The sequence below is a fragment of the Hypomesus nipponensis genome, chromosome 12 (assembly GCF_054491055.1).
Source record: "Hypomesus nipponensis isolate SF chromosome 12, ASM5449105v1, whole genome shotgun sequence".
Taxonomy (NCBI): Eukaryota; Metazoa; Chordata; class Actinopteri; order Osmeriformes; family Osmeridae; genus Hypomesus; species Hypomesus nipponensis.
The window spans coordinates 1,162,557-1,176,825 of record NC_140372.1 but is presented as its reverse complement, the minus strand read 5'-3'; the positions used below and the strand labels follow the sequence as shown (position 1 = coordinate 1,176,825).

Here is a 14,269-nt window from a genome sequence, read left to right as displayed (position 1 = left end):
GTTGCGACTAGCAACAGCCCTGCTTCGTCAAGCATTTTGTCGCTGAGCAACACCGACCATGAAGAAACACTGTGCTCAGATGAGCACCCGTCCCTGACAGCAGAAGCGGTTCTGGGGTAAACATGAGCAGGGTTCTCTAGTTCTGGGGTGATCATAAGCAGGGTTCTCTGGTTCTGGGGTGATCATGAGAAGGGTTCTCTGGTTCTGGGGTGATCATGAGAAGGGTTCTCTGGTATAACTAACTGCAGGGTTCCCTCCACTAGAGAACATCCAGCTGGTCTCAGGGCCCGTGCTTCAGCAGGTCAGAGAAGGAGAACCTGAAGAGGACGATCAGACGAACATCTAACAACTCGACCATGCTTCAGATACACCAACATACTACACACACACCTGACTGAACCAGTCACAACACTAACATACTACACACACACTCCCGGTTGAGCGATGTAGTCCCACTAGCAGCGGCTGTGTGTGAAGACTAGCTGACGGAGGTAGTGTGGTGTTCTTACCCAGCCTGGGGTGGAGCATTCTGGGGCTGTTCACACGGAGTGCATGGTAATCCTGCTCCGTCTCTCTCTTTCTCTTCTGCTCCCTCTCTCCCTCTCTCCCTCTCTCCCTGTTTTGCTCAGACACACACAAATCCGCCAGCTGATAAAGTTTACATTCACAAAGCAGCCCAGCACCCTCCTTCCTTCCCCTTTCTGGCGTTCTGTCTCACTATAGCTCTAAATGCAATCCATGTCCCACTTTTTTGTCTGTCTGTCTCTCTTTCTGTTTCTCTCTCTGTTTCTCTCTCTCTCTGTTTCTCTCTCTCTCTGTTTCTCTCTCTCTCTGTTTCTCTCTCTCTCTGTTTCTCTCTCTCTCTGTTTCTCTCTCTCTCTGTTTGTCTCTCTCTCTGTTTCTCTCTCTCTCTGTTTCTCTCTCTCTCTGTTTCTCTCTCTCTCTGTTTCTCTCTCTCTCTGTTTCTCTCTCTCTCTGTTTCTCTCTCTCTCTGTTTCTCTCTCTCTTTCTCTGTGTCTCTCTCTCTGTGTCTCTCTCTCTCTCTCTGTGTCTCCAGCTGTAGCCTTGCCTGCACCGTCCTCCTCTCATCACATACACGTTCCCTCTGCGCTGTGTTTCAGCCTGCTCCGTTCTCTCTCTCCCCGCTCTCTCTCTCTCTTGCCCTCCCCTCTCTCTCAACTCTCCCTCTCTCTCTGTCCTAGCTGCGGGAGGGTGAACATGTGTTCAGGAGAGCTACTGTCTCTGGAGGAGCAGCTCTCAGGGGAGGGAGGAGCCTGTCAGAGGGGGAGGGGTGCTGGGATGTTAGTGTTGCTGTGTGTGTGTTCATGTGTGTGTGCGCGTGTGTGTGTTGGGGGTCAACTCCACTGTGAGGACGTGAGCTGGCAAGCGGCACTCAGCTTGTGATGATTCTCTGACTGAAGCTCTTTTCATGGTGGAGAGAAACAGAGAAAGAGAGAGAGGAGAGAGAGAGAGAAAGAGAGGAGGGAGAGATACAAAAGGAGAGATAGAGAGAGAGAGAGATACAAAAGAGAGAGAGAGAGAGAGAGAGAGAGAGAGAGAGAGAGAGAGAGAGAGAGAGAGAGAGAGACCCCCCCCCCCCCCTGGCCCATCTGCTGTGAACACCATCAGTCTCAGCTGAATGGCTGAACGGCTGGGTTAGGGACAGCTCTGAGCAGGGGGAGGGGAGGGGGGTGGGGAGGAAGGGGGAGAGAGAGGGGAGAAAGGGGGTTCCTTCTATTGTCTCCTCCCCAACAGGACGTGTCAGTAAAAGCGGGGGCGGGTCCTGGGGTTGTGAGGGGAATTAAAGGGGTCTTGAAGACTAAGCCTTCAGCTGAGAGGACGAAGAGAGCCGAGAGCCAATCAGGAGCCCTCTGCACCACATTCACCGTACTAAATGAACAATTACGCTAATCACACAAGCCATTTGTAGCTCTCACACACACACACACACACACACAACAGGGGAGAGAGCTGACACCTCTTGCTTCTTTTAGAGCAGAGTGGAGGTTAGATGTCCTGTAAACACACACGTGCACACAGCACACACACACACACATTTACTTTTTGCCACGCCAGCTTGTATTATTGGATTGTTTCGTACCACAAAGAACAACATTCATCACAATAAACACTCAGGAAGTCTCATTGATTGTGATTAGGTTGACTGGGACAGAAACATCATGCGTCCAGATAATGAGGTTTATCAGAAGAGCAGCCGTCTGATCTGCATACGAGCAGAGAGCAGCTGGCCAATCAGCTCACAGGGTCCCTCACGACACAAAAGATGAATGGAGTCAGCTGTAACTAGGGCACATGTAGCATAATCATGAAATATTAAAGAAAGCTCTTTTCTAATTGAATAAACAGAAGCAGGGAGACACTGAGTGATGAATCCGTAACATGGAGGACTGGGACTACAGAAGCTTCTAACTCCTCCCTCCCCCTCTGTCTCCCTCTCTGTCTCCCTCCCTCCCCCTCTGTCTCCCTCTCCGTCTCCCTCTCCGTCTCCCTCTCCGTCTCCCTCTCCGTCTCCCTCTCCGTCTCCCTCTCCGTCTCCCTCCCTCTCTGTCTCCCTCCCTCTCTCTCTGTCTGTCTCCCTCCCTCTCTGTCTGTCTCCCTCCCTCTCTGTCTCCCTCTCTCTCAAGTACACATGGCTAGAAGTAAATAAGATAACATTCCAGCACATTCATGACCAGTTCATTCTGCCGGCGTCTGGGTGTGTGTTCTTAGAATGTTGCTGATAACACACACACCTAAGGGCCTCGGAGACAATGAGCTGACTCTCACCCTAACTCTCACCCGTCTTCCCCCACCGCAAACCCTAACCCAGGCCTGGAGACAGCAGGCCTGGAGACAGTAGGCCTGGAGACAGTAGGCCTGGAGACAGCAGGCATGGGGAGACAGCAGGCCTGGAGAGAGCAGGCCTGGAGACAGCAGGCCTGGAGACAGCAGGCCAGGAGACAGCAGGCCAGGAGAGAGCAGGCCTGGAGACAGCAGGCCTGGAGACAGCAGGCCTGGAGAGAGCAGGCCTGGAGAGAGCAAGACTGGAGACAGCAGGCCTGGAGACAGCAGGCCAGGAGACAGTAGGCCAGGAGACAGTAGGCCAGGAGACAGTAGGCCAGGAGACAGTAGGCCAGGAGACAGCAGGCCTGGAGACAGCAGGCATGGGAAGACAGCAGGCCTGGAGAGAGCAGGCCTGGAGACAGCAGGACTGGAGACAGCAGGACTGGAGACAGCAGGCCTGGAGACAGCAGGCCTGGAGACAGCAGGCCTGGAGACAGCAGGCCTGGAGACAGCAGGCCTGGAGACAGCAGGCCAGGAGACAGCAGGCCTGGAGAGAGCAGGCCTGGAGAGAGCAGGCCTGGAGACTGCAGGACTGGAGACTGCAGCTGCTGCTTAAACGCTGTTAGACGTGTGAAACTGGAGCTAATCTGGGTTCGTCATGACTGTGGAATGAGGTGGTAGCCACAGGCGTAAATGCCAGTGGTCATTAGCAGTTATCCAACCCCAACCCTAACCCTAACACCACGCTGAAACTCTCTCAGCTTAGAAGAAGATCATTAGCTAGACAAGAACCCACAGGGTAGAAATACCTCCACAGCACCTGACCTGTATTATGCTTTTACAGTTTTACATTCAAATTATTTGAGCAAATGCTTTAATCCAAAGCAACATTCAAACGTTGCATGCAGAACGTTCAGCAGATCCAGGATCAGAAGTGCATAGTTCTAACAGTAATTCAGTGGTCAGAGTGGAGGAAAGGTCTGTATTCACGATCACGTTAACTTCAGTTAGCATATTCGTGGAGGAGACCTTCTCGTCCAAACTCGCTAGATGAAGCTGCTGTTCTGGTTTCCCCTCACATCTTCATCAAATCAACCATATGATGTAATGTGACCAAACGACCACGCTGCAGCATAGATGACCACTTAGCTGGGATCAACCTTGAATTTATTACAACAGAGATGGGAGGCCTTGAAGGTCAGGATGACTGCTGCTAAGGATACTTATAGTATGGAGGAGAGGAGAGGGGAAGACAGGAGGGGGGTAGGAGGAGAGTGGAGGGTTTAGGGGACAAGCAAGTCCTGCACCCTAGCACCCTAACCAGTGCCTGACTGATCTGCATGTATGTATGTTGACTGCCTACAGCTACACTACTCCTGGAAGAAACCACAGAGAGAGAGAAGAGAGAGCGAGGAGAGAGAGAGAGAGAGAGAGAGAGAGAGAGAGAGAGAGAGACAGACAGACAGACAGACAGAGAGGAGAGAGATAAAGGGAGAGGTAAGGGAAGAGACAGAGAGAGAGGTGACAGACAGACAGACAGACAGACAGACAGACAGACAGACAGACAGAGAGGAGAGAGAGATCCATCTCAGGTGCTTGGAGATGTTGAGGATTCTGACACATGGAGATGTGCTGGAGCAGAGCTGCCCTGTAAAGAAGGGATTAGTTTCTGCTCTCCAGAGACCACACAGACCCCAGAAGAACAGGGGGTCTCAGGGAAGCTTAGAATTATCACATTATAGCATTAGGACGGGTCAACTTATCCCATTAAACTTGTAAGTTCCCTGGCTTTGGCCTGAGCAGAGAATCAACAGTTTCTGGGGGCAGGGTTGGTGAGGGGGGCAGGGTTGGTGAGGGGGGCAGGGTTGGTGAGGGGGGCAGGGTTGGTGAGGGGGCAGGGTTGGTGAGGGGGACAGGGTTGGTGAGGGGGGCAGGGTTGGTGAGGGGGCAGGGTTGGTGAGGGGGCAGGGTTGGTGAGGGAGGCAGGGTTGGTGAGGGGGCAGGATTGGTGAGGGGGGCAGGGTTGGTGAGGGGGCAGGGTTGGTGAGGACAATGGTACATGTAAAATTCCATGACAATCACTCCCTCAACTGTGCAAACGTGTGTTAATATGACAACAGTGGAACAGTGCCAAGAATAAACAGGAGAACGGGAAAAGGTCATAAAACAAGGAAGTCCTAGATGGGTGGAATGTAAGTGTCTCTCCTTCCTCCTGCTGGAGGATTGATGGCCTCCATATTCAGAAGGTTAGAGGGTGGGAAGGCGTGATTTCTCTACAATGCAGTGATGAGACACCGTCTAATGAGGGGAGGGGACCTCCCCAGCAGAGCTTTCTGCTCCAGATAAACAAAAGACTTTATGGTGTCATCCATCACTGTCAATGCCCTGGCCTGCCAACATCGCAGGGAGAACAGGAACCAAACCACAGCCAAGTCATCCATCCAAAGTCTCCATCACAAAGATGTGTCTATTTATACCGATCCTTGTCTTCCCTCCATGGAAACGTGTACTGGTTGCCCTGACTCCACAGGGGGGTTCTGACACTGTCGTATAAGAAGGAGATCTCCTTTGTGTGTGTGTGTATGTGTGTGTGTATGTGTGTGTGTGTATGTATATGTGTGTGTGTGTGGATGGGTAGTTAGGGGGGTCAGGAAGGACAATCCCCTCTATTACATCACTTCCTAGGTGAGGGACCCTGGGGGAGGGACCCTGGGCTGGTACCCCCTGCGCCTCCCACTTAAGGACCCCTATGCAACCCCTCCCCCCTCACACACACAGAGACCCCCACCTGCCCACTCAGGGGGGAAATAAGCCCAGAGAAGGGGGGCCACCAACACCATTGAGTTGGAAAGAAGCAGCACAATGGAGGGGTGAAGTTTAAGAAATGGTCTCGCTTCTCTTTTGGATGTTGTGTCACTGTGCGGACTGAGATGGAGGGCCAAGGTCATTAGATGATGTGATCAAATGCCCCAGGCCAGCCACACACTGGGATAAAAACTCTCCTCTTTTGTCACGTTTAGTGGGTTTGACCCACAGCAGCATTTCTCAAGTTTACACACAAAGCTTGTCTCCTAGAACATTGTTTCAGATGCTGCAGTGGTGGAATGGAGAACCTACCAACACAACACACATCTGTCACAAAAACGTGGAATCTCCCTACCTCCTCACCCCTCTCCTCACCTCCTCACCCCTCTCCGCTCCTCCTCACCCCTCTTCCTTGCCCCTCTCATCACCCCTCTTCCTTGCCCCTCTCCTCACCCCTCTCCTCACTTCCTCACCCCTCTCCTCACCTCCTCACCCCTCTTCCTTGCCCCTCTCCTAACCCCTCTCCGCTCCTCCTCACCCCTCTTCCTTGCCCCTCTCCTCACCCCTCTCCTCACCTCCTCACCCCTCTTCCTTGCCCCTCTCCTCACCCCTCTCCTCACCTCCTCACCCCTCTTCCTTGCCCCTCTCCTCACCCCTCTCCTCACCTCCTCACCCCTCTTCCTTGCCCCTCTCCTCACCCCTCTCCTCACCCCTCTCCTCACCCCTCTTCCTTGCCCCTCTCCTCACCCCTCTCCTCACCCCTCTCCTCACCTCCTCACCCCTCTTCCTTGCCCCTCTCCTCACCCCTCTCCTCACCTCCTCACCCCTCTCCTCACCCCTCTCCTCACCTCCTCACCCCTCTCCGCTCCTCCTCCAGCTGGTGAAGAAACTCCTCAATGTTTCTGGTGGAGTCCTCCTGTGAACAACAACACAGGCCAAACCTGGTCAACACGGAAACAGGAAGAAAACAAAAACAAAAGACTTGCGCTCAACTAGGGCTGTCCCCACTTAGTCGACTAGTCGATTTTCTGGTTGATATGCTCTTGGTCGAATAAGATTATTTTAGTCGAGCTGCCATATAGCAGTGTGAGATCTGATTCCCGCTTGTGTCATCATTGCTGAATTAACTAAATGTTCAACGGAAATTGTAGATTATATTATTCAAGTCAAATAAACCAACTCAAAAAATATATAGGCCAATTTAAAAGAAAAGGTGTTGCTGTTTTCCCTTTCGTTAATCTGCACTTTGTTTTGGTTTGGTATTTTGCACACGGCACGAGCACAATTTGCTGCAGAACTACAAACTCTGCCATAGCCTAATTTGTCGGGTGACTCAAACTTTGAATGCAAACTCTGCCAACAAGAGTTTATTTTTCATAGTTCGACGTCAAATATGATGTAGCGTACCACCTGAAAAACGTAAGTTGGTCTTGCCATAATTCGCTCATGCTAACGCGATGGGTTGAAAAATGAATATGCCTATTATAAGAATCACATCCAAAATGAATGACATTATCTTCTCCGGCCAAGACAACAAAATATTTCTCTGTTACAACGTTCCCCACTCAGCTTCTACGTAAGTTTGCATGCTGCAAGTTTTCAGGCAGTGATAAGCTCGCTCTGATGATTTGCATGTTAAACAAACAATATTTTTAATTTTGTAGTACATTGTAAGAGATACTAAATACCATCGGCATTCGGTCATTCAAGTCAGATTGCGAAAATGTTTGTACGTTTTTTTTTATTATAATTTTTTAAGCGTTTCAAAGTTCGATTAGTCGACTTTCAGACATTTTAGTCGAGTCTTGTCGACCAAAGAAAATCTTAGTCGTTGACAGCCCTGCGCTCAACGACACAAGATTATGACCTAAACCTTAAACCAGACCCCAACCCCTCCAGAGAGCGAGAGCGAGAGAGAAAACGGTAACTCCAGAAGCTCCTCATGGTAAGTCCTTGAGGCCATGCAGCACGCCAGCTGTGTCATGTCAAGAGGGAAACGCCACACTCAACTAAACGTGTGCTACTGAATTACAGCATGAACCCAATGAGCTAAGACCAGGATGGAAAAACAGATGTTCAGCTCATTTGGCTTGTCCTAATGATTTGCTTCTCTAAGACCTGACTGTATAAAACAGAAGAGGGAAGGTGGAGCGTAGTATTCTACATGTGAGCTGAGCAGTGAGCAGTGGTGAGTGACTGGGATTGCTAATGAATCACGAGGCTCTCATGACCGATACTAATGAACTTGATGTAATCTCTCCAGCTCCTGACAAATCTCAGAGCCAGACCACTATCTCAGCAGGACAGATGCCCGGCATTGATTTCCTAGACTTCAGTCATGTGCTCTCAGGGTGTAATTTAATTAAATGACGGGGATTTCCTCAGGGACATGAACAAGCAGTGTCTAAGTCTCCCTTCATGGATGCAGAAAACAGAACCTGTCCTGTTAGCTACAGCCTGGTCTGACCTGTAAAAGTACAGGTCAAAATTGATCAACCCACCAAACGTATGAATATGTATATAATCTGACCGCTGCATTGCTATTCAGTAATATGACAGATGCAGTACAGGTGTTTGAATGTTGCTGTAGCAGCGTTCTTGGTGGTGTGTGTGACGTGTGTGAGAAAGTGAAGTCATGGTTTCTGAGGAGAGTCGTCTGCAGTGTTGGCAGAGCGTGGCAGTGATGTCTGATTAACTCCTGTCTGGAGGAGGTGTGTGTGTATGTATGATTGGGTTGGCAGGTTATTGGTCATGTGACGACAGTCTCTCCCTGCTTCCCTCATCAGGGTTGAGGTCCAGCTCTGGTCTTCCTCTCCCTCATCAGTCCGTGCTGAAATCCCTCAGATAAGGGCGCCAGGGGCAACCACTCCTGTTTCCGGGGAAAGGGTTGCTATGGCGAGCCTCGTGGGTTCTGGGGAGGCCAGCTTGCCCCCTCCCACCCACAGCCCCTCCCAGCTGCCCATAAAGGGACAATGCACATTTTTATCATCGCTTTCTAGTAGAAGGGTGGAGGAGCCAGCATGGTGGCGGTTCTCTGGGGAGGAGTCAGATTGGGGGAGGAGCCTGCGTGGGGGAGGAGCCAGCGTGATGGAGGAGCTAGCACAGTGGCAGCACTGAGGAGTGGGATTACCTGTTTGGACAAAGACAGCCTGTTCCTCTTGCAGGGGGTTCTCTGCTGCTTATCAGAAGTTCCCTGGTCTCTCAAGCCCACACACACACACACACACACACTCTCCACTGCCAGGTTTCTCTCTCCCCACATCAACACCCAGCCACAGACAGGAATCCAAATCCTGCAGATTATCTTTCCAAACACGAAGATAAGTTCCAGCCTCACCAGGAAGAGGGGGAGCCCTCTTGTTCATAGAAGGCCGTTCATGCCTGCTGCTGAACACTGACAAACTGTTCACCATGCTAATCACCCCGCAGAGAAAACACACTGCTCTCCCTGCAGTGCGGCACTGCTACAGAGCTACCTGTGTCCAGACCAAGCATACACTAGCAACACGCCTGTTGCAGCAGAACTGACCCCCCCTCCAGAGGGGAACTACTCTAACTAGGGAGGAGCTCCAAAAGAATGTGTGTCAGAAAAATAAACACAGTGGTATTCACACCAGGGTCTATGTTTCCAACCATAACAGGAATGTGGAGGGCGTGTCTGGGACTGTCTGTGAGGGACCAGCAGCCTTACGATCGTCTGGGGACTCATCCACCACCAGGTGTGTTTAGACCGGGTGGGGGGATGACGGAAATTAAAAGGAAACCTGGCAACCCAGAATAATGCCCCCTTAGAGAGAGGGAGAGAGAGAGGTAGAGAGAGGTAGAGAGAGACAGAGAGGGGGAGAGAGAGAGAGAGAGAGACAGAGAGAGATGGGGAGAGAGAGATGGGGAGAGAGAGATGGGAGGGAGGGAGGGAGGGAGGGAGGGAGGGAGGGAGGGAGGGAGGGAGGGAGGGAGGGAGGGAGGGAGGGAGGGAGGGAGGGAGGGAGGGAGGGAGGGAGGGAGGGAGGGAGGGAGGGAGGGAGGGAGGGAGGGAGGGAGGGAGGGAGGGAGGGACAGGAAGACAGTGAGCTAGATGGACTAACAGAGAGACAGACAGACTAGAGGAGATGTGACAGACGACAGGGCTGATGTTGAACAGATGTCTCTTCACCGGGTAACTTGGGCTTCTGTTTGCCCCAGCCATGACCAGGGGAAGATGTTGTCCATCTCCGCTAGAACAGGCGTGACTCAGTTCAGGGTCTAAGAGTCTTTAACAAGCCGCTGATGGAAGAGAGTAAGAACGCCCGCCCTAACCCTCACAGAGTCTATCTGACCAGACACAACACACAAAATCCAGCTAGCAGGTGTTCAATGACTACTGAATGACTAAGGACAGCTAGTGTCAGGTTTATGACACTGGGGATAAGTCTGTGTCCCTGGGCAGTCTGTCTCTGAGTCCAGACATGTGCTGAGCAGATGTGGAGGTGAGACACACATTCCTGGAGAAAGCACTCGAGCTCCAGTCAGTTAGCATTTAAGCTAAACATACCTGAATGAGACCAGTTAAACTGTCTTCTAATATTTATCAAAGGACCATTGTGGAAGAATCAGCCAACGTATTGTTTGTGCTAGTACCATGGATGTTTCCTAGGGAAACAGATCTGTGGGTTCTGTCTCAACCTGATTGTCTATGTTCTCCAGGAATGTGTTCAGAAGGTTTGTGGTAGTAAGGGAGGGTGGATAGTGGGGGTGTATGCTAATGTGACACCAGGACTGTGTTTGTTGTGGCTCCTGTCATCTCTCCATGCCTCTCATGCTCATCACACCCATATCTCCTGCCTTCAGTGACGGTGACGGACAACTGAAAAGTAACATCACGGGCTACTGGTTTCACAGGTTGTGTGAGTGTGTGTTCAAGCACTGTGGTCAGAAAGGTTATCTTTGATGAGGAATGGGAAATGCAGGAAATAATTATTGTCCTGAACTTTGACCTGTGAAAAGACTCTATGAGGTCATGAATACCAGGCTGTCTGAGGGTGCAGTGTGACTGACAACTAACAGAGCCTGTAGAGCAGCCTCTCCCCTCCAGCCTCTCCCCTCCAGCCTCTCCCCTCCAGCCTCTCCCCTCCAGCCTCTCCCCTCCAGCCTCTCCCCTCCAGCCTCTGAGGATGTTAAACTACTGTGGTAGAGGTACGTACATTTTCAAATAACATTCACATTTTCACACTATATTAATTTAGCAGTTGCCACACACACACACATACACACATAGTGCATATAGAAAGTCCAGCAGTAGATTAAGGTTCAGACGTGAGTGTTTCTAACAGTGTTTCAGTTGTCAGAGCTGAGGTTCTAACAGTGTTTCAGTGGTCAGAGCTGAGGTTCTAACAGTGTTTCAGTGGTCAGAGCTGAGGTTCTAACAGTGTTTCAGTGGTCAGAGCTGAGGTTCTAACAGTGTTTCAGTGGTCAGAGCTGAGGTTCTAACAGTGTTTCAGTGGTCAGAGCTGAGGTACTAACAGTGTTTCAGTGGTCAGAGCTGAGGTTCTAACAGTGTTTCAGTGGTCAGAGCTGAGGTTCTAACAGTGTTTCAGTGGTCAGAGCTGAGGTTCTAACAGTGTTTCAGTGGTCAGAGCTGAGGTACTAACAGTGTTTCAGTGGTCAGAGCTGAGGTTCTAACAGTGTTTCAGTGGTCAGAGCTGAGGTTCTAACAGTGTTTCAGTGGTCAGAGCTGAGGTTCTAACAGTGTTTCAGTGGTCAGAGCTGAGGTTCTAACAGTGTTTCAGTGGTCAGAGCTGAGGTTCTAACAGTGTTTCAGTGGTCAGAGCTGAGGTTCTAACAGTGTTTCAGTGGTCAGAGCTGAGGTTCTAACAGTGTTTCAGTGGTCAGAGCTGAGGTTCTAACAGTGTTTCAGTGGTCAGAGCTGAGGTTCTAACAGTGTTTCAGTGGTCAGAGCTGAGGTTCTAACAGTGTTTCAGTGGTCAGAGCTGAGGTTCTAACAGTGTTTCAGTGGTCAGAGCTGAGGTTCTAACAGTGTTTCAGTGGTCAGAGCTGAGGTTCTAACAGTGTTTCAGTGGTCAGAGCTGAGGTTCTAACAGTGTTTCAGTGGTCAGAGCTGAGGTTCTAACAGTGTTTCAGTGGTCAGAGCTGAGGTTCTAACAGTGTTTAAGTGGTCAGAGCTGAGGTTCTAACAGTGTTTCAGTGGTCAGAGCTGAGGTTCTAACAGTGTTTCAGTGGTCAGAGCTGAGGTTCTAACAGTGTTTCAGTGGTCAGAGCTGAGGTTCTAACAGTGTTTCAGTGGTCAGAGCTGAGGTTCTAACAGTGTTTCAGTGGTCAGAGCTGAGGAGCTGCCACAGCAGAACAGCACAGCTGCTTGACACATTTTTTCCCTTGAAATAAACAAGGACAAACTTCCCTCAACCTCTCTGTCAGGAATGTGAAGATATCCCGCCTGTTATGTACCCCCACACTAATGACCACTGTCATCTACTCAAGTGGAGGTCTATTTTTAGCAGCCATGTTTGTTTGATTGATTCCAGATAGGTTGTGAGGGGGGGGGGGGGACTGAGCTGCTGGTTCTGCCTAAGACAGGGTGACATCAGCAGGCCTCAATACTGGCCTGGCTGTTCCAGGGTGAAGATCCCCAGCTGTTCCAGGGTGGGTCTAAGAGGTCTTTGAGTTTTGACTGTGATGACGTCTGCGGTGAGTTGTCATCTCTAGGACGTCTGTCTCCCCCACACCAACAACACCACCACTGCACGGTTAGTATTTGTTTACCTAGCAAAGTCGCTTCATCTGGGTCATTCATGTGGTGGATTTAATCCCTGCTGGAACACGTGGAGAGCGCGAGCGCGAGAGTGAGAGGGAGGGAGAATAGAGATAGATGTGTCTTGAGACCAAAGGAATGCTTCTCTGTTCTGTCAGAGCCACTGGAGTCATGACATGAGACAGGAAGTCAGTCAGTGGAGCTGCAGAGTAATTCAGCCAGGAGCCCCTCGCTCCTCTAACTCTCATCATGCTGATGCTGGCTATCAGGGAAGCAGGAAAGGAGGCAGGGAGGGAGGGAAGGAGGGGAGGGTCCCTCGCTGACTTCTGACCCAACCCCTCCCCCCCTCCTCCCCCCTTTCCCTCCCCCCCTCCCTGAGGCTGCTCACCTGAGGCCCGCCTCGCTGCACACACACACCACACACACCACACACACCACACACACCACACACACCACACACCCAGCAGTAAGAGTCATTACAGACCTCCAGCTGCCTCACCTGGCAGGTGTGTGTGTTTAACTACCTAGGGACGGAAGCGTTTACTGAGTGTGTTCTAGGAGGTTCCATCAGCGGGTCCAGACACCAGCACCTCTGATCACCTGCTGATCACTGACAAACCTGTCATCAAACATGTACTTTACAGTTCACCCAGGCTTTCATCCGCTGTTTGCCTAACCTTAACTCTAACTGAGGTGTGTGTCTTCTTAACCCCAACCCAGACTGAGGCTGAAAGGCAGAGCAGCTGATACAACCATCACACAGGAAGTCTAACACACCAATCTCCAAACACACAACCAGACAAACACGCTCTGACTGAACTCTAGCATCCAGTGCTGCATGAATAATATGACCTTCATTGGGGGAAAGTGGGGGAATGCAGAGCTCCAATTCAGCTGTTTAAAGGTAATAAGGCAAGCTCAAACGAGGGCAAAGTTAATTAATCATCCATGATGACTTCCTATTCAAGGCTGCAGCTGCAGGGTGTTAGCATATGCTACGTAGAGCAACCAGCCAGCCTCCACATACACACACACACACACACACACTCACAGCCAGCCAGCCAGACAGCCAGCCTCCACATCCACAGCCAGCCAGTCAGCCAACCAGCCAGCCAGCCTCCACATACACAGCCAGACAGCCAGCCTCCACATCCACACACAGCCAACCAGCCAGCCAGCCTCCACATCCACACACAGCCAGCCAGCCAGCCTGCCAGCCAGCCTCCACACACACACACACACAGCCAGCCAGCCTCCACACTAGGGTTGCAAAGGGGCGGAAAGTTTCGGGAAATATTCCCCGGGATTTTGGCTCAGGAATTTGGGGAATTTGGGGAAAAAAGTTTTTTTGCAAAAGCATTTAACAGGGAACTTAAATGTAGTTGAGAACAAGTCCATGCACGCCTAGCTCAGCTGGACCCTGAATGCAGCTGGTTGGGAACATTGTCTGCCAGAAACAAACGTAAACAAAAAAACTTTCTGTTGTTTATGAATGTCTTTGTCATCAGTGTTGCGTCTGAACGTTTCAGCCCTATGCCTGGCGAGTGTGAGAGCGCTGAATTGTGTAGAGGCCAAGAGCGGTATTGCAGTCAGATAGAGATTTCAATTATAGCTTGCAACATATTGAAAGGCAATTTGCTTATGACAAGGTAAATACAGTTAAATTACCCAACAAAATTCCTGTTTATTCCTGTTAATTCCCGTTAATTCCCGTTTATTCCCGTTAATTCCTGTGGAAAGTTTCCAACTTTGAATATTCCTGGAATTTTGCAACCCTACTCCACACACAGGAATGTTTAGACCGTTAAAAACAAAAGCGTCAAGTTAGCGTGGGGCGGGTAGGGTGGGGGGGTCTCAGAGTAGCCGCTCTCCAGATAGAAGTCAAAGCCTTGTTGCATCTGAAACCCATTCCTCCTCTCCTCCTCTCCTCCTCTC

The 14,269-nt window shown here is 50.7% G+C and overlaps 1 protein-coding gene across 5 annotated transcripts in view; it reads right to left on the bottom strand.

Moving 5' to 3' along the window:
* The window catches only part of LOC146260583 (nck-associated protein 5-like), a 106,965-nt gene that overhangs the window by 74,441 nt on the left and 18,255 nt on the right, over positions 1-14,269 (bottom strand). For 2 of the 5 annotated variants that reach the window (XM_084668117.1, XM_084668118.1), the window contains exon 4: positions 6,438-6,505. The exons of 1 other annotated variant lie outside the window; for it this stretch is intronic. In XM_084668117.1, coding sequence (XP_084524243.1) covers positions 6,438-6,505 — 68 coding nt within the window. Of the gene's footprint in view, positions 1-509; positions 1,469-6,437; positions 6,506-14,269 lie in introns of those variants that run through there. 2 more of the 5 variants (XM_084668120.1, XM_084668122.1) reach the window with 1 other exon arrangement.